At 48.2% G+C, this 20,277-nt stretch overlaps 1 protein-coding gene across 3 annotated transcripts in view; it reads right to left on the bottom strand.

Moving 5' to 3' along the window:
* Window positions 1-20,277, bottom strand: part of ADAMTS17 (ADAM metallopeptidase with thrombospondin type 1 motif 17) — a 407,285-nt gene that overhangs the window by 335,930 nt on the left and 51,078 nt on the right. For all 3 annotated transcript variants that reach the window (XM_061394241.1, XM_061394239.1, XM_061394240.1), the window contains exon 4: window positions 2,821-2,993. In XM_061394241.1, coding sequence (XP_061250225.1) covers window positions 2,821-2,993 — 173 coding nt within the window. The remainder of the gene's footprint in view (window positions 1-2,820; window positions 2,994-20,277) is intronic.

Below are 20,277 nucleotides of genomic sequence, written 5' to 3'. Positions count from 1 at the left end.
AGGGACGGATGGTGACAGTGGCGGTACAGCAATGTGAATGTACCTAATGTTATGGAACTGCAGGCTTAAAGGGTCAGACAGAAACTTTTCTGGCATGTATTTATTACCATAAGTTTTAAAAATCTGGAGAAGGAAAGGAAGGAAGTAAAAAAGGGAGAGGAAGGAAAGGGTTGGGGGAGAAAGGAAAGAAAAAAAGTTAATGGAATTCTTAGAGCTGATGACTTTAAAGGGGAGGGTGACCTGGAACCTCATGGTGTGCCCGTGTCCACGGATCAGCCCTGGATCAGTCCCCCAGTGGGTCCACATCACTGGGCTTTGCAGACGAGCCCGTCCTACAGGGAGGTCTGTGGGTCCAGAGGGTAACTCACCTTCAAGACTCCATGCACCACCAAAGCAGCCTCGGCCTTAGGGCATGGCCTGTCTGGGGTGGGGGTGGGGGACAGACAGATGGAGTTTCCTGCAAATTGATACGTGTCCCCAAAGCAAGCACTGGCGAGTCAACCTGACATAGGTCGAGGTACTGGAGTTTTGACTACACAGTGGACAGGAACACCGTGGGGCTCGCCATCCCCATCAGCCCAGGGTGAGGCTTACGATCATCTGTTTCGCTGTGGAGTTACAGACAGGCCTGGCCTGATGGCCACAGCCCTGCCAGGGACTGCCTGTGTGAACCATGCCATGTCTCTAGCCTCTCTGTTCTCGGGCCGCCTCCAGCATCTCTCAGTCACTGTGGCACAGCCAGGGCCTAGCTCTTTCCACTTTCCATGAGCTGTATGTGCTTTTGTCACCAGGCAGAAGGCCCCTGGGGCAGCTAAAGTCCCGGGGGTGGTTAAGCCCCTGCCTCGAAGCTGCTCACGCAGGGGGGCCAGCTCAAAGTGGTTCTGATGCTGCCAGCTCTGAGCTCAGAGCAGGGCTGCTGCTGCAGGTGTGTCTGGGCCTAAACTCCACTCTGGTACCCCCTCACCCGCTTCCCTCTCCAAAGTCCTCCTTGACCTCGGTTCCACCCAGTGAGGCTCTTTTCTCTTCTCTCCCTCAGCCAAGATCTTCTGCAATGCTGTTTCTACTTCTTCACTTCCTGATCTCATCCCAGTTTGCCCCTACCCAGCTTCCCTCCCCAGCAATGCCGAAAGTGAAAGTGAAAGTGAAGTCGCTCAGTCCTATCTGACTCTGCAAACCCCATGGACTGGAGCCTACCAGGCTCCTCCGTCCATGGGTTTTTCCAGGCAAGAGTACTGGAGTGGGTTGCTATTTTCTTCTCCAGGGGAACTTCCCCACCCAGGGATGGAACCCGGGTCTCCACATTGCAAGCAGACGCTTTCACCGTCTGAGCCACCAGGGAACCAATCCCTAAAGCTACTCCTTTGGGGCCGGCAGCAGCATCAGGCATTGTTAACCACTCCCTTCCCACACCTCTCACCTCACTCCTTAACAACAACCCACACCAGGTCTGTCTGCCTTCCCGCCCGGCCCTGACCCCAGCACTCCGCTGTGCCTCTGTGGGCAGCTTCTCTCTCCCCATTGTGCTCTGCTCGGCCTGGCCAAGGCCAGCCTCACCAACAGCTGCAGACACACCAGTCCACCTGTCCTCCCCAAGATGTAGCTCCTGCGGCACCCGCTATGTGACCTGCCACTGCTCCCCCAATAGGGCAAGCACCCTCGCTTGGCTGAAGGGTCAGCTCTTCCATGATGCCCCCACACTTCTGGGTGATCACTCCCCAGCCCTCCACCTGGCCCCCAGTGCTCCCTGAAGAAATGCCTACTCAGCACAGATGCTTCACCCATCTGTGACACCACTGCCTTCTGCAGAAAGGATTTGTAACTGGCACCTACCACTATGCCAGGAGATCTTCAAAACTGCTTGTTAGGAGAGTGGATAGATGGTGGAGTGGGGATACACACAAACATTCTTCCATGTCTAAAGTTTGAGGTGGGTGGCCCCTCTCCACCTACCTACCATGTGAAGGTTTCCCTCCTCCGCCCATTCATCAAACCAGAGAAGACCCAGACTCCTTCCTTGCTTCCCTCAACTAGACAACCTCTCTTCCTTGCACACGGCCAGCTCTGTTTTACACTAAAGTCAGATATTGATTCTTTGTACTAGACGGTTGGTTCCTTAGAGCAGGACTGACTTACTCAGCGTTGACTCCTCTGAGAGGGGCCTTCACCCACAGAAAGGGTCTTGGGAGGCATCTAGTGGGGAGTAGGGGTGGACTCCCACTACCAGAGGACTCCCATCGCCGGGCAGCCTCCCATCCCCCATCCCCGGGCGGACTCCCACACCGGGTAGACTCCCGCACCGGGTGGACTCCCAGCACCAGGCAGACTCCCGTTCCCGGGCGGACTCCAGTCACCAGGCGGACCCCCCAGCACCAGGTGGACTCCCACTACCAGAGGACTCCCATCGCCGGGCGGCCTCTCGTCCCCAGGCGGACTCACACCTGGCGGACTCCCATCCCTGGGCGGACTCCCACACCGGGAAGACCCCCAGCACCAGGCGGACTCTGGTCACCGGGAGGACTCCCACAGTGGGCAGACTCCCATCCCCGGGCGGACTCCGGTACCCGGGCGGACTCCCACACCGGACGGACACTCGTCCCCAGGCAGACTCCCAGCACCGGGAGGACTCCCATCCCTGAGCGGACTCTGACACTGACCCTGCACCAGCCCCGCTCAGCACTCAGGCCTCTGCCTAGGGTGCCCCCCCCGCCCCTTGTGCCCCACCTGCCCAGGGGTGGCAAGTCTGTGTGTGAGCCCACCCCCGACTCAGGAGCAGACGCCGGCGCCACGTGCAGAGCCCTCTCCAGGAGGAAGCAGACTCACCATGTTCATGACGGTGAGGATGAACCTCTGGGCCGCCTCAGCCCCGTGGTACTGCACCATGTCGGCGTCGGCCACCACCAGGGTCTCCACCGTGTGTTCGCTGGTCAGCCGGATGGCATTCCTCCGCTGCCGCCCGTCCCGCGACTGCCGGCCCTTCCTCGGCTTCTTCTTTTCTAGAAAACAACAGAGACATTCATGCCGCGCTTTGCTGTTTCCTCACCACAGGGAAAGGATATTAGTAAACAGTGAGTAACCCTCTGCTGACTCTTCAGATCAGTTGATTTCCTAGAAGACCTTACTTTGCTAAACAGCTAGGGTTATTACTGAGTCCCACGTCAGAACATCTGGACACTCAAAGCCGCCACTTGAGGACTGACATACAGATTTGTGGGTGCAAACACCTCTGACCAACATCAAAGGTTGATGTCAATAACATGCACTTTCAGAATTGGAATGTGAACAGAAAGACAGTTCCTTAATTCGATAGCTATTATTTCCATTTTTACATCAGCCCACACGGAAGCCTTTCTTTGGGACTGGAATGAAAATCTTCCATGCGGGCTGATATAAAAATGAAAATAATAGCTATCAAATTAAGGAACTGCCTTTCTTTCTCTTCTTGGAAGAAAAGTTATGACCAATCTAGACAGCTTATTAAAAAACAGAGACATTACTTTGCCAACAAAGGTCTGTCTAGTCAAAGCTATGATTTTTCCAGTAGTCATATATGGATGTGAGAGTTGGACTATAAAGAAAGCTGAGCACCGAAGACTGATGTTTTTGAACTGTGGTTTTGGAGAAGACTCTTGAGAGTCCCTTGGACTGCAAGGAGATCCAACCAGTCAATCCTGAAGGAAATAAGTCCTGAATATTCATTGGAAGGACTGATGTTGAAGCTGAAACTCCAATACTTTGGTCACCTGATGCAAAGAACTGACTCATTGGAAAAGCCCCTGATTCTGAGAAAGATTGAAGGCGGGAGGGGAAGGGGACGACAGAGGATGAAATGGTTGGATGGAATCACTGACTCAATGGACATGAGTTTGAGTACACTCTGGGAGGCCTGGCATGCTGCAGTCCATGGAGTCGCAAAGAGTCAGATACAACTGAGCAACTGAACTGAACACAGAAGCCAGCTCTGCTACAACCTCTATAGAATAAACTCAGCCCATAGGTGTACAAACTGGTTTCATACAGTGACTCAGTCATTCTAGAACCGAAGATGAACACAAAAACACCTGAAATACGGTTCATAGTGTATAAACAGTCTGTGCAGTGAGACAAACTGAAAAACAACCTACAACCACAGAGAAAGCCAATGATGCTAAAACAGTGGTCAGTCATGCAAAGCACAATTGTGAAGATTATTTAGTGATGTACAGAGAAGCACATATGAATCTATATATAGTTAAATCTCAGGTTGGCAAAGATTTAACACACAAGCATCTTCAGGCCCAGAGATAATAACCTTCTTTAGGAAGAACTTAACTAAAATATGAATCATGGGTGATGTGTGATCTTCATTTTCCTTTTTTTCCTCTGTATTTTCCAAATTTATACAATAGAACAAGTACTTATTTATTTAAAGTATTATCCCTGAGTCTGAGAAAACCCCAGAAGTCACTTTTAAACTATAAGCAATAAAACAGAGGGCCTGGGGAGCAAAATATGTCATCTGACTTATCACAGAAATGCAAGACAAAATGTATGACTGTCTTGTCAACCCGCAGGGTGGTTCCCTCCTCCCCAAAGCCAGGCTCACCTCCCATGGAGACTTCCAGGCCTTAGGAGTGGAATTTAGGAAGACAGGGTCTATTCTAAGAGAAAAGATATGGTCTCAGATGGTACTGCCTTTGCACACGGCCAGAATGAAAGAGGCCCCTGGCTGGCAATCTCACTCTGGACCTGCACTCACATTCACGGAGCCCCTCTGAATACAGGGAAGGTAGACCATGGGCAACCTCCAAATTCTGAGCTCAGCATGCTTGCCGGGCACTCACTGCCTGAATCAGGCCAACCTATCCATCTTGGAATATGCGATAAGCCACGTCACCCTCACTTTAAAGCAGCAGAAGTGAAGGGCCACCCAAATAGGAGCTTTGCTGTAACCAGCACACCCACATTTTCCAAGGTGATGAAGAAACAAACTGTGCCGTGGCTCCTCCCTAAGCTGGGAGTTATTACCCATCTTTCCACATCCCCAACTCATGGATTCCTCTGCAGCTACTCCCCACACTGGCTGCTTATTTTCACGATGTCTGTGTTTTCTGGTTCCTGCATGAATACAGCTGCATTTTTAGCAGTGTCTAAAGGATGCATGAGCAATATTTCTCTGGAAGATGCTGGGCTGAAACAGCTAAGTGGTGAGTGCTTTCCTAGAAAGGTATTCTAGCACTTCCCACCAGAGGAGCAGGTGACCCCTGGACTTTTCACACAGCAAAACACTGCACTGGGCATCCGTCTTTCAAGTAGGACCAACAAGAACTGCCTCTCCCTCCCTGATGGACCAGGGAGAGCTAACAAATGGTGCCACAAAGGGTGTAATGTTGCACGTTAACATCTGCCCAGAATACTCAGTCACAGGTAAAACACAACAGTCGGGGCTCTGTGGTTGTTAAAGGGTTTGCAACTACAATGACTTTGTCTGCCCCTTTTGCCCCCAGCCCCGGGCCCAGTACATGTTGTGAAGTAAACACTCACTGAATGAGTGCATGCTTGAGTGGATGGATGAATGAATGCATGGATGAATGAGTGAGTGGAATCCCTATTTCCCACATAACAAAGCTGAAGTCAAGCACTGGGCAGAGGTGGATTTGGCCCTAGAACCCAGGCCTCACCCCACAGCTCTGACTCTCCTGCCTGCACTGCTTTGGGTGTGAACAGGCTCCTCAGTGTCATCTGAACTTAAAACACAGGGACAGGAAAGGCCACGGAAAACTCAGCAGGAAAGGACTCTGTGCATGGCCTTGACTGCTGTAGGACCTGAGCGGGAGGAGCAGCCTTCTGCCTCCACGCGCACCAGGCCCTCGAGTCAGAGCAGCAAGTACACAGCTGGCCCGGGGCACGCGTGCTCCTGCTGTGTCCCCTCACCAACAACCGAGAACTGGGGCTGTCACACGGCAACCACGATAGGTTGGCTGGTGATCCCTCCACACGTTCAAGGACGTGAACTGGTGTTCACGGACACCCTGGTGCTCCGTCCTTTCCCAAGCATAAGAAGAGGAGCCTAAAGACTCGAATCAGATTCCCACAGCCAGCTGGGTTTCAGGAAATCAGAATTTTTCAGATTTCACGGGACAGTGTAGTGTCCGGGCCGCATACTGAACACCCCTTCCAGGGACGTCTAGGACAGCAAACCCTCATCAAAGGCAATACTTTTTTCTGCAGTGGAATGAGTACATAAAGACACTCAGCAGTCAGCATCCAGAAGCCTGGATTGGGGAACAGCAGGTAAGATAGCTAGCGAGGACCTGTATTCCCTCTCCCTACACGTGGGAACATGAGGAGCAGAAGACAGCTCACTGCCCTCCTCAATCCCTGCTCCCAGCAACCCCTCCATCAGCAAAGCTCTACAGCCATCACGCCTGATGATTCTTTCTTTCCTACAGGGAGAACAGAACCATAATCTATTTTTACCTTTAATTCCATGAACTGCATCAATATTCCCTAATAAAGTCTCAGCAATACCAATATTCACAGATGAGAAGCATATTGAAAAGCAACAAGAAAAACATCAATTTCAGAATAAAATTGGTCCTGAATCTAGACCTCACAGGAGAGGTCAAAATTGAGGCCAAGCAGGCAGGCAGCCACCTGGGGGCCCTCCAGGCTCACTTGGTAATCAGCTGTCTCCCTCCACTGTGGGAACGGGGGAGGCGGCCCTCACCCCACCGATGAGGACAGACCGCAGCCTGCGAGGCCCCGGGTCTGTTGTCACAGACGCCGGGGATCACTCCCAAGTCCTGCCCAACAGTGTCTTTTGCCAGAACGTCGCTGGGGCTTGGTGCTGACTTGGTAGACTTTCAATCTCGGGCTTCACATTATTTTTCTTACATTTATTTTCCCCTTGCCCCAATTATCTATCAAAGAAGAAAATTGCGTGTGTGTATGCAAGTTACCATGAACCTTGTTTGGGACAAGATGCAGGAGAGAAGAAGACAAGGAAGAAACCAAAGGCATTCTAAACACTGTACATTTAGCATATCCAAATCATTCAAAGAGTTTGGGGAGTGTTCAAAATGCTGAGCGAGTATATAATTTACTGTAGTTATTAGTTTTGCTCTTGGTAAAGGAAAAAAATAAGCTGTTATGAATTGTCAAGCTCTATATAACAACAGCAGAGAATTTAGGTATTCACAAGGGAAAACCAATGCATAAACTATAAAATACTTCATGTAAGAATTCAAACAGTGGAAGTCAGCCCTGAAATTACTCTATGTCCTGCAAGGAGGATCCTTGCAGGTCTGATTCTATAACGTCATCTCCAGGGAAGACCTCAGGTTATCCTCATGCCAAAGGAGCCCTGCCAGCTGCAGAAGCAAATCAGAAGGAAAACAGACACTGTGGAACAGATGGAGGCAGCTACCCAAGGACACTGGGAAGACAAAGACGAGCCTCTCCCCCAGGAACTGGGTGGAAGGCATCCAACACGCTCACAGAGTCAACGAGAACATGCACACTTAACCTGAACTTGGCATTCAAGCCAGAAACATCAACATTTCCCACACGCAGCACTCAAGGTCCAGACACAAGAACGTCCCCACCCGGGTACACTAGTTCAGTGGACAACCAGAACCCTCAGCACCGGGGAGGAGTCCAGAGCCACGTGTTCCTTTAGCTGCCCTGACCATGGGTTTTCTCCAGCTCTCTCGTGGGCAGGATGAGAACAGTCCCATTGGAAGCCCTTGCAGCTCTGTGATGTGTTGCCCAGAATTCACCTGAGGCCAGAGGACGGCCACCTGTCCCTCGTTCTCGTCTGGAGGCACGGCTCGGGGATCTGCGCCCAAGCCCCTGAGACCTTCGTAAGCCCTGGGGAGAGGGTTCTCCTCTGGGGCTGGGAGAGGGGTCCCCACTGGCAGGACAGGCCCTGGTGCCCAGAGTGAGCACAGGGCGCAGGAGTTCTTCACCCTGGGGGCCATGGAGGCCTACAGATGAGTAGCAAGCAACGACAGGATTCAAAACAGGGATGCGGTTTGGGGCAGACCAGAGCGTGCACCGAGCTCAACCACAAGCTACTTGTGGGACTCTGGGCAAGGCTCAGAACCTCGCCAAGTCCACGTGACTGTCTTCAAAATCGGAATGATCACCCCCACTGCACAGGCCTGCACAGTGACTGAGGTGCTTATGGAGCACTTAGTTCATTCTCTGGGATGCTGTGATTCTTCAATAAATGGCACCCTAATTGCAATGACAATTATGACTCTGGTGACAGCCAGGTCACCTAGTGGCCAAGGACAGAGCTTTAGAGACAGAATACTTGGATTCAAATGAGGGTCCCCATTGTTCTGTCTGATCTGGGGTAAATCATGTGCCCCCTGCTAGCCTCAGATAACTTATCTATGAGGCAGAGGGACAACAGCTCCTCTCTCAGTGGGCTGCGATCAGGCTTAAAGGAGATCCAGGTGCAATCCCTGAGCTGAGTGCCTGGCTCACAGTACGTGCTCAATTAAGCTTAGCTCTACTGATGACGGACCACTGCTGTTCTTCATAGAGACAAATGAGGAGGGTGGGCCTGGAAGCTTCAGCCAGGGTGTCCCAGATGGCTGTGTGACCCATGCAGCTCATCTAGTGCTCCCTCTGAACACTGCTGAGGAGGAAACGAGACAGCCCCAGGAAGCCCCAAAGAGCATCTGGCAGGAGAATGCATACCGCCAAGGCTATGGTCAGGAGGGGCGATGGGACACAGACCCAGAGACACACCTGACCTGCATAGAAACCTTCTGAAGTGCCAAAACTGTCCTCCCAACCCATAATTTGTGTATAGCGGGTTCTAGTTTTTAGACAAGGTTTCCCCCAGGGAATCACTTTTTAGAACCCTCATTTTCACACCTTATTCTTTTGGAAACAAACAGTCCCTGGGCTGTCTGAGGATGCGCTCTGGAAAGTTGTTCCTAGGGAGCACTCATTGCTTCTGAAGGCTCTCTAGATGAAGTGCATGGGCCCACGTGTGCGCTGGGGACAGGTGAAGTCACACCTGTGAAGCCAGTGCTCTGAGGACGTGGCTTCCCAAAGCTGCAGCCGAGGTCCCACCAGAGCCTCCAGGGTGAGCTCACTCCACCCTGCAGACTGTTGTCAACCTCACCTCCAGACAAGACAAGCAAACGGAGACCCCCAGAAATGTGTCCAGCATCTTGCTCCTGGAGGCCACTAACCCCGCTGACTGGGAGTCCAGCCTCGCAGAATGACCACTGTCCACTCTGCCCTTGAATTGGGTTCTGAGTTTCCTGAAATCAGGAGAAAAATTAAAAGCTTAAGGAAAACATGCCAGATGATCAGTTTTACAGAGCCCTCCAACAGGAGGAACACCATTCCTCAGGGAAAGACAGTATTTTCCTAACACCAATTTCTAAAATAAAAATAACAAGTCAGACTTCATCTAGGGGCCACTGCACTAGCCAGTGCTTCCCACACTTTATGACAAACGTGATCATGAATTTAGTTTAGCTACATCTCTCAGGAACCTTCTACAGGAGTGGAGGACCAAAAACTACAGCACTCATCAGAGGGAATTCCAAAGAAATTGTCCTACATGTTCCAAGTGGATGGCCTCGGGGATCCCTCGGTCCCGGGGGCAGTGGGAGCACCCAGAGGAGCCGCTATGGGCCCGCAGCCAACAAAACAGGCGGGCAGAGCCAAGAAGGGGGATGACCGGAAGTCAGAGCTAGAAAGAAGAGGGAGGGCACGCGCTTCCAGAATCAGGGGTCAGCCCAGCGGGCAGGGCCCCGGGCTTGCTCAGTGTCAGACTCACCAAGGCGCCACGCTAACCTCCCTGCCGGGGCAGGCCGGGCTGCCATGCAGGACATGGGGAGGGAGCCTTCTTTTCTGTACCAGCCACATCAGAAACGAACTCAAAACTGGACAACAGAAGTTACCCTGAGAACAGTGAAACCTCTTAGACCAGGCTGAACAGGAGGCTGGAGCTCTGGGGTCTACCCCGCTTGCCAGGGAGAACCCCTGTAGCCCACTGCAGGGGGAGGACCTGAGCAGACGACCCTGAGGCTCTTGGAGTGCCCCCTCCTCCCCGAGCCCCCTGCTCCCCAGGAATCCTGCAAACTCCAAACTCCCATCCATGCTATAGTCTAACGTGGGTCTATACTTAGCTTCTGGGCTAGACTGTGAGCTTAAGGACCCAAACATCACCCTCTGGACCTTCCAAATTGCCAAGCATGGCCTAGTGCATAGCAGAAACATTTGAGAATTACACTTGGTTGAGTGATTTTTTTAACTCTTTGAATTCCTAATTAATAGCAAGATTTTCAACAAACTTAACCTAAATGTCCTGAAATTAAATTCACATACAGCACGACCATCACCTAAGGGGGCAGTTGTTCCATGGCTCAGTTGTGTCTGAATGTTTGTGACCCATGGACCGCAGCATACCAGGCTTCCCTATCCTTCACCTCTTCACAGAAGGCGGGGGCAACGCTAACTGTGAGGAGCCCAGCTATGGCACCCGATGGAGCTGAGTAGAGTATGCCTGTGTTGTGGGGGCCGGGGGCAAGCTTCCTCATTTCTAAAACTAGGGGATAATTACTCCACTCTCTTAGGATGGATGTGAGTCAGGTGTAACACAGGACCAGGTGTATAACTGTTACTATTCAGTCACTAAGTCATGTCCGACTTTTTGTGACCCCATGGACTGCAGCACGCCAGGCCTCCCTGTCCTTCACTATCTCCTGGAGTTTGCCCAAGTTCATGTTCACTGAATCGGTGATGCCATCCAACCATCTCATCCTCTGCCGCCCTCTTCTTTTGCCTTCAATCTTTCCCAGCATCAGGGTCTTTTCCAATGAGTCAGCTCTTCTCATCAGGTGGCCAAAGTATCAGAGCTTCAGCTTCAGCATCAGTCCTTCCAATAAGTATTCAGGGTTGATTTTCTTTCGGATTGACTGGTTCAGGTATATAAGTGCACTCAAATATGCTGCTAGTTTTATTTCTATCCTTATCATTACATCACTATTACTGCTGTTAACTACTAGGGTCTAAATGCTAGTTTTTAAACTTTGTGTGAGTGACCCAAAACAAATAGTGGATGCTCGTATACACCCTACAGGGTCTGACCAGGATCTCTAGTCTAGATATTCACCAATCAACTTGTTGTCTTCAATATTTCTTACTAGGCAGGAGCATGAAATAATTTCCCTAAGGACATCCTTAATCATGCAACAACAAAGAGAAGTGGCTTTTAACTCCTGCTCAATATCCCAATGTAACCTCCCAACATTCCAGAGGGTGGAATATTTTAATCATCACAAATGTGACAGAACACAAAACATGACTGTACATGAAATCAGCCATTTAAACCATGAAAAATTAATGATGTTTCATTAGAAGAGATTTCCATAAAAGAATGGAAATCAAATGTTTCTCATTAAGATGGAAAACAGACAGTGTGAGTCCTTCTCCTTGGGGGAGAGACCGACTCTTGCCCCAAGCGGGATCCTGTGTACAGACAGACACCCCTGCCACGGCCACACAAATCCATTTTCAGGGCACCAAAGCCACTGCTGCCACAGCAACTAAATTAGTAAGATGTGTAGTTTAAACTGCATGTACAAGAGCCCATTGTCTTTTGTCTTTAATTTTTTCAAAATAAGCATGTATGAGATATAATAAAAAATACCTTCAAGATGGGAATTGGAAACTGAAAATTCACCTGGGCCTGATCTTGATGCCCACGAAGGTTCCACTTAACAGAAAGGTATCCATTTCCCACGCACCAGTTATTTGTCCTTTTTCTCCTAGCCCTCTCTTTTGCATTCCACTCTGGGGGGGTGGTGGTGGTGGTGGTGGTGGTTGTTACTCAGTTGCTTAGTTGTGTCTTACTCTTCACGACCCCATGGACTACAGCACGCCAGGCTTCCCTGTCCTTCACTGTCTCCTTGAGTTTGCTCAAACTCATGTCCATTGAGTCAGTGACGCTATGCTACCATCTCATCCTCTGTCGTCCCCTTCTCCTCTTGCCCTCAATATTCCCCAGCATCAGGGTCTTTTCCAATGAGTCAGCTCTTCTCATGAGGTGGCCAAAGTACTGGAGCTTCAGCTTCAGCATCAGTCCTTCCAATGAACATTCAGGGTTGATTTCCTTTAGGATTGACTGGTTTGATTTCCTTGCAGTTCAAAGGACTCTCAAGAGTCTTCTCCAGCACCACAATTCAAAAACATCAATTCTTCAGCACTCAGCCTTTTTTATGGTCCGAATTTTATTGATATCATTCATATATGATACAATTTTACTGTTGAACATGCACAGTTCAATGGTTTTAGTATATTCTCAGAGTTATGCAACTGTCACCATCATCAATTGTAGAGGACCTGCAAACTACTTCCTGGACTCCCGTGCTGGCTGGGCGTGCTGGAGGGAGACAGGAAAGTAGGAGATAAGGAGAAGGGGCCCCTGTTTTTCAGCACAGGGTAACAACTATTCCAGCAGTGGTGGGCAGCTGCCGCTCCAGCCTCTAGCTCCTGGGGAGCTCCCAGCCCAGCTTCCTCATCTCCTTCAGAGGTACGTCCACAGGGACACCAACGTGGCTGTCAGTCCTTAAACTACTTTCTGCGCTGCATTCAAGCTTCGAGGACTCCTCCCAGGTCCATGGAAATAATAAGGAGTGTACTTTCACACGGCAGAGCGCTGCCATGGACGGAATGCTGCCCTTCACCCTGAACCATCTTTAACAAAAGCCAGTCAGTGGTGCCCCATGAAGGACATGCATGCATCACTGTGTGCCCAGATTTCTCAACAACCTATCACCGCCACATCCAAAGACCTGGCGACAGCACCTTGCAGATTCAGTCAACGCGGGGAAAGCACTGGAGGAGGAAACATGAACAGCTAGTCCAGTTTTTAAGTTCATACACACACAGACTTACAAACAACATGCTTCCCAAGAAAACTGTCAGATCCAAAAAAATTATTTTCTAATCACTTTTTTTCCTTCAACAAAGGGTCTTCTTATTTTAAAAAAACAACAAAACAGCAAAAAATCTGGAATGATAGGTCCACAGCTGAAGATGAGCTCCCAGCCAGGTGAACTTTTGGCAGTTGCATAAATCCAACATCCTTGAAAAATAATGGCCTTCTCTTTCTCTCTCTCTTTTTTTTTTTTTTTGAATAAGGAAAAAAATAAGTTTTGTGCTCCAAGTATGAATTCTTTAAATAACTTTCCCCAAGGCCAAGTCATTTTTATAAAAGGCATATTTTTTCATGTAAATTCCTTATAAAGAAAGGTGGAAAATAAAGATTTTTTTGTGGTTAAGATCTTGAATGAAGGACTGATCAACCTTGGAGTTCAAAATCAGTCCCTTCACTAGGCGGGAGGTGTCCCCCACCTCCACCCCCACCCTGGGAGGCAGCGGGCTGGGGTAAGAAAGCTGAACTGGCCCTGCCAGACCTTTCCACTCATGATTAGAGCCACATGGGCACCAAGTAGCCAGGCACCACTGTCTGTGGGTGAGGCTCATTCAGTCAGTAAATATTGAATTGTGAACCTACCGTGCAAGGCAATGTAAGTGATCACCAGAAGGAATAAACATTAACTACAAGAACAGATGCATATATAAAAATCATAAATACAACAAATGTTTGCAAAGAAAGAACAACGCTATGAAAAGATAAAAGGAGGGGGTTCCAATTTAGATTGGGTTCCATCAGGAAGTGACAACCGGGCCAAGATTAGAAGGATAAGCAAGAGTTAATCAGGGTGGGTGAGAAGAGAGGAGATGGGAGCAGTCCAGGCAATGGGAACAGCAGGTGCACAGGCCCTGGGGACAGAAGAAAGCACAGCATGTTCCAGAAACCACCGGGATCCCAGAGCAAGAGAGAACGTGGCTGGCAAAGAGGCTGAGCGACCAGACAGAGGCACACTTGTAGGGTCACGTGCCATATGCTCGGGGTTTTCTTCCTTATCCCTGGAACAGTGGCCAGTCACCAGGGCTCAGGTTTCCAATGTGTCACTCTGGCTGTTGTGGGTAGAACAGATTCCAGGGGAGTTGGATGATCGCTACAGGAGCACAGGTAAACAAGGACCACAGCTGGACAGGGCGGGGCAGATAGATTCCAAGAGGTATGGGTTGGCCAAAAAGTTCATTCAGTTTTTTTGCATAAGATGTTATGGAAAAGTCCCAACAAATTTTCTGGCCAACCCAATACTTCGAAGGTGAGGTCAAGAATACTGGGGATATCAAGGTACCAGGTTAAGACAGTTATCAAAAATAACCCCTGGTTTGTATGGTTGTGCTAATCATTGAATAAGGGACCCCTATAACAGGGCCAGATGTGGGAGAAAAAAGCACTGCAAGTTTTGGCCCTGTTAAGTTTCAGGTGCTTTTAAAGCACTCAAGTGCAGCAGTCAAGTTGTATGTAGAGTGTGCAGACTTGGCGCTCAAAGGCAAAGGTGAGATCAGAGACAGGCATTCAGGAATCAACAATCCCAGACCAATCTTCCCGGCACCTCAAAACTGCATGACTGGGTAGAAGAGATGACACCAGCAGCAGAGGGGCAATTCTAGGAAAAGAGGGCATGCAGTCACAGGAGCAGATGGAACAGCATCAAGGGGAAGGGCCAGGCGGGGACCCCGGGGGGCCTTACAGGGGCGCTCCTGCCACAGGACCGGGGGGCTGAAGCCAGTGAAGGGAAAAGTGAGAGAAGGAAACTGCAGACTTTAGAGGAGGAGAGAAACAAGGATACTGCCTGAAAGTACTAGAATTGAGGGAAGCTTTCCTTGAGGTGGGAAAAAACTCACACATCCAATGAGGAAAACCTGGCCTATGGAGGAGGGCCATCTCCACTCGGTTTCTGCCTCCCTACCATCTAGTCACAGGCCGCATCCACAAGAACAAGGCTTCCAACATGCCCGCCTCCTGCCAACTGAGGAAAGGCGTGACTGCTCCACAGCCACTTGTCACACCACAGCCTTGCACTAGTTAAGCAAGATTAACTCTTGCTTATCCTTCTAATCTTGGCCTGTGTGAATCTGTGGCTGGCTCCGCGCTGGGTGCTCTGCTCAATGGAGGGAAAGAAGCATACAGAACCTCAACAGTCCTATAAACCCCACACAGATGAAAAGAATCGTCAAGGAAACAGCCCCGACTTCTAGGGAAAGCGGGCTTCCAACTGGACGGAGAGGAGGAAGAAAAGCACATTCATTTTATCAGAAAATGACAGAGGTGCACAAACAGAAAAAAGCAGCAAGGCAAACGCAAGGCAGCACCATCTCAGAAGAGACGCTGGGCCTACTGCAGTAAGGACGCTTCAAGCTGGCTGTCGCCAAGGTCCCAGAAGGTAAGGCAGATGGCTGCGATTCACATCAGTCCAAAACCTTGTCTCAACCTCTATTAAATATTAAATGTTCTCATAAAAGATACTGTATTAGTCAGCTAGGACTGCCATGACAGAGTGACACAGACTGGGTGGCTTAAACTACAGACAGTTATCTTCACAGTTTTAGAGACTAGAAGCCAAGACTGAGGGGTCAGCAGGGCTGGTTTCTTCTGAGGCCTCTCTCCTGATTTGCAGATGGCCATCTTATCCCTTCATTTTCACAGGTCTTCCCTCTGTATCCATCTAAGTCCAAGTTTCCTCTTCTTATAAGGACTCTCTAATGACCCCATCTAACTCAATCACTTCATTAAAGGCCCTATTTCCAGATACAGTCATAGTCTGAGGTGCCAGGAGTTCAGTTCTGTTCAGTTCAGTCACTCAGTCATGTCCGACCCTTTGCACCCCCATGGACCGCAGCACGCCAGGCCTCCCTGTCCATTACCAACTCCTGAAGCTTACTCAAACTCATGTCCATTGAGTTGGTGATGCCATCCAACCATCTCATCCTCTGTCATCCCCTTCTCCTCCTGCCTTCAATCTATCCCAGCATCAGGGCCTTTTCAAATGAGTCTGTTCTTTGCATCAGGTGGCCCAAGTATTGGAGTTTCAGCTTCAACATCAGTCCTTCCAATGAACATTCAGGACTGATTTCCTTTAAGATGGACTGGTTGAATCTCCTTGCAGTCCAAGGGACTCTCAAGAGTCTTCTCCAACACCACAATTCAAAAGCATCAATTCTTTGGTGCTCAGCTTTCTTTATAGTGCAACTCTCACATCCATACATGACCACTGGAAAAACCATAGCTTAGACTAGACGGACCTTTGTTGATCAGGGGTTAGGACTTCAATACAAAGATTTGGGGGGACACATTTCAGCCCATTAACAGATGACCATCTTCTTTCTTGCCTTAAGCACTGTGGACTGCGCAGGTCACTTTCACATGAGTTGGAGTGCGTATATTTACACAGTCAGGACAACATGTGAGTCCCAGAAAGGACAATCATCTCAGAGGTCCATCGAGATACATTTGGAAAATTCAAGAAAACAAATGCAAATGCTTTGGATTTATCACGCTTCTCCCACCACTTTCCAGTTAAGCTTGTTGCTGAAAGATGACACTAGCCTACTAGAGCTCAATGGCTTTACCCTCCAAATTGATGGAAGAGAAAAAAAAAAGGACACCCCCAAACACACAGCTTGGGGGAAGAATAATTAACATGCTCATACTTCAGTCAGAACAAGACAGGATGGACAAAAGCCTAAAAAGAAATCGACTTGTCTTCTGCACCTGGAATCCTCCACAGGGATCCTGGGTATTGTTTCTTTTGAGAGATGGTTTTTCATCTTTGACAAAGAAGTACAAGAAACTTTAGACAGCCCAGATACTTCTCCACCTTTGAAAGGAGGGCAGGCCACTCTCTGGACCAGGAACTCTACTTCCGTGCTTTAACATAAAACTAAAATACAGGTAAAGACTTCTTCCTCCCACTCCCTCCCCTGATAATGCAGTAGTGCTCAGCACAGGCCTCAGGTGGCCTGGACATGTCCCCAGGGATGTGGGCTTTAAGGTGGGGACTGCCCTTTCCACCTGTTTATCCCATGGTGAGCAGGGTACCTGGTATACTATTTTTGAATGTATTAATGAATGAGAGGATGAAGCCCATAAACAACAAACAAAAGGATCAAAAAACCCTTTGCCTTATTTTTAGAAGCTTAGGGAAAACAAATTTCTGGTTCTGTCTTGGATGTCAGTGGTTCTTCCAAAAACAATAATCACATATTTCCAAAGCAGTTAATACTAAGATATCCTTCACTCCTCCAAAGGCCCCTTGATTCTCACAGAAGCCCTAGATGTACCCTACTCATGGACAGAGAGCTCAAATAACCCACCAGCAGACCCAGAGGTGTGAAAACAAGTCAAGTCTTCCATTTTTGGCCTACACCCAGTAATCAGACCACTCAACATGCCAGCAAATTTGGAAAACTCAGCAGTGGCCACAGGACTGGAAAAGGTCAGTTTTCATTCCAATCCCAAAGAAAGGCAATGCCAAAGAATGGTCAAACTACCGCACAATTGCACTCATCTCACACGCTAGTAAAGTGATGCTTAAAATTCTTCAAGCCAGGCTTCAGCAATACATGAATTGTGAACTTCCAGATGTTCAAACTGGTTTTAGAAAAGGCAGAGGAACCAGAGATCAAATTGCCAACATCTGCTGGATCATAGAAAAAGCAAGAGTGTTTCAGAAAAACATCTATTTCTGCTTTATTGACTATGCCAAAGCCTTTGACTGTATGGATCACAATAAACTGTGGAAAATTCTGAAAGAGATGGGAATACCAGAACACCTGACCTGCCCCTTGAGAAATCTGTATGCAGGTCAGGAAGCAACAGTTAGAACTGGACATGGAACAATGGACTGGCTCCAAATAGGAAAAGAGTACGTCAAGGCTGTATATTGTCACCCTGCTTATTTAACTTATACACAGAGTACATCATGAGAAATGCAAGGCTGGAGGAAGCACAAGCTGGAATCAAGACTGCCGGGAGAAATATCAATAACCTCAGATAATGCAGATGACACCACCCTTATGGCAGAAAGTGAAGAAGAACTAAAGAGCCTCTTGATGAAAGTGAAAGAAGAGAGTGAAAAAGTTGGCTTAAAGCTCAACATTCAGAAAACTGAGATCATGGCATCCAGTCCCATCACTTCATGGGAAATAGATGGGGAAACAGTGGAAACAGTGGCTGACTTTATTTTTCTGGACTCCAAAATCACTGCAGATGGTGACTGCAGCCATGAAATTAAAAGACACTTACTCCTTGAAAGGAAGGTTATGACCAACCTAGACAACATATTAAAAAGCAGAGACATTACTTTACCAACAAAGGTCCATCTAGTCAAGGCTATGGTTTTTCCAGTGGTCATGCATGGATGTGAGAGTTGGACTATAAAGAAAGCTGAGCACCAAAGAATTGATGCTTTTGAATTGTGGTGCTGGAGAAGACTCTTGAGAGTCCCTTGGACTGCAAGGAGATCCAACCAGTCCATCCTAAAGGAGAACAGTCCTGGGTGTTCATTGGTAGGACTGATGTTGAAGCTGAAACTCCAATACTTTCACCACCTGATGTGAAGAATTGACTCACTTGAAAAGACCATGACAGGAGGAGAAGGGGACAACAGAGGATGAGATGGTTGGGTGACATCACTGACTCAACAGACATGGGTTTCAGTGGACTCTGGGAGTTGGTGATGGACAGGGAGGCCTGGCGTGCTGTGGTTCACGGGGTCACAAAGAGTTGGACACAACTGAATGACTGAACTGACTGACAGTAATCAGACTATGACTCTTTCCCAAAGAACCGCCTTCCCAAATGCCAAGGATGCTTCAGGGTCAAAGAACCTGCCCAGAAAGGCACTTTACTTAAGTCACCAGACCACATTTTTCTTTTCCTTGGAGCACTTACTGCAATTTGAAATTATTTAATTGTTCTGTGTTTAATAACAGTCTCTTCTACTCTATAGGAAGCTCAATAAGAATAGGAATCATCGCAGTTTATGCATTGTTCCATACGTACTGCCTACCACATAGTAGGTACTTTGTAAATAGTTTTAAAGTAAGTGAGAAAGTAAATGAAAGAATATTGGACTTTTGTACTAACAGGATTTCCAAATATCTGTTGAATCATAGAAAAAGCAAGAGAATTGCAGAAAAACATCTACTTCTGCTTCATTGACAACGATAAAGCCTTTGACTTGTGTGGATCACAAAAAACTGTGGAAAATTCTTAAAGATATGAGAGTACCATATCTTTATCTGCTTCCTGAGAAATCTGTATGCAGGTCAAGAAGCAACAGTTAAAGCCAGACATGAAACAACAGACTGGTTCAAAACTGGAAAAGCAGTATATCAAGGCTGGATACTGTCACTCTGCTTATTTAACTTGTATGCAGAGTACATCATGTGAAATACTGGGCTGAATGAATCACAAGCTGGAATCAAGATTGCTGGGAGAAATATCAATAACCTCAGATATGCAGATGATACTGCCTTAATGGCAGAAAGAAAAGAAGAACTAAAGAGCCTCTTGATGAAACTGAAAGAGGAGAGTGAAAAGCCTGGCTTAAAACTCAACATTCAAAATACAAAGATCATGGCTTCTGGTCCCATCACTTCCTGGCATAGATGGGAAAAAAAAATGCAAGCAGTGACAGACTATATTTTCTTGGGCTCCAAAATCACTGCATATGGTTACTACAGCCATAGAATTAAAAGATGCTTGCTCCTTGGGAGGTATGACAAAACTAAGCAGTGCATTAAAAAGCAGAAACATCACTTTGCCAACAGAGATCTGTCTAGTCAAAGCTATGGTTTTTCCAGTAGTCATGTATGGATGTGAGAGTTGGACCATAAAGGAGGCTGAGTGCTGAAGAATTGATGCTTTTGAACTGTGGTGTTGGAGAATACTTTTGAGAGTCTCAGACAGGAAGGAGATCCAACCAGTCCATCCTAAAGGAAATCAACCCTGAATATTCATTGGAAGGACTGATGCTAAAGTTGAATCTCCAATACTTAGCCACCTGATGTGAAGAGCTGACTCACTGGAAAATACCCTGATGCTGGGAAAAATTGAGGGTAGGAGGAGAAGGGGGCAATGGAGGATGAGATGGATGGATGGCATCATCAAAGAAATGGACATAAGTGTAAGCCAACTTCAGGAGATAGTGATGGACACGGAATACTGGCGTCCGTCAGTCCAGGGGTCACAAAGAGTTGGACACAACTTAGTGACTGAACAAATCAAATCAAAATTACTATGATAGGCTTCCCAGGTGGCACCGTGTGAAAGTCGCTCAGTCATGTCTGACTCTGAGACCCCACTGACTATCCAGACCATGGAATTCTCCAGGCCAG

The sequence above is a fragment of the Bos javanicus genome, chromosome 21 (assembly GCF_032452875.1).
Source record: "Bos javanicus breed banteng chromosome 21, ARS-OSU_banteng_1.0, whole genome shotgun sequence".
NCBI lineage: Eukaryota > Metazoa > Chordata > Mammalia > Artiodactyla > Bovidae > Bos > Bos javanicus.
Note: the sequence above shows the minus strand (reverse complement) of the source record. Positions and strands in the feature narration are given on the sequence as shown.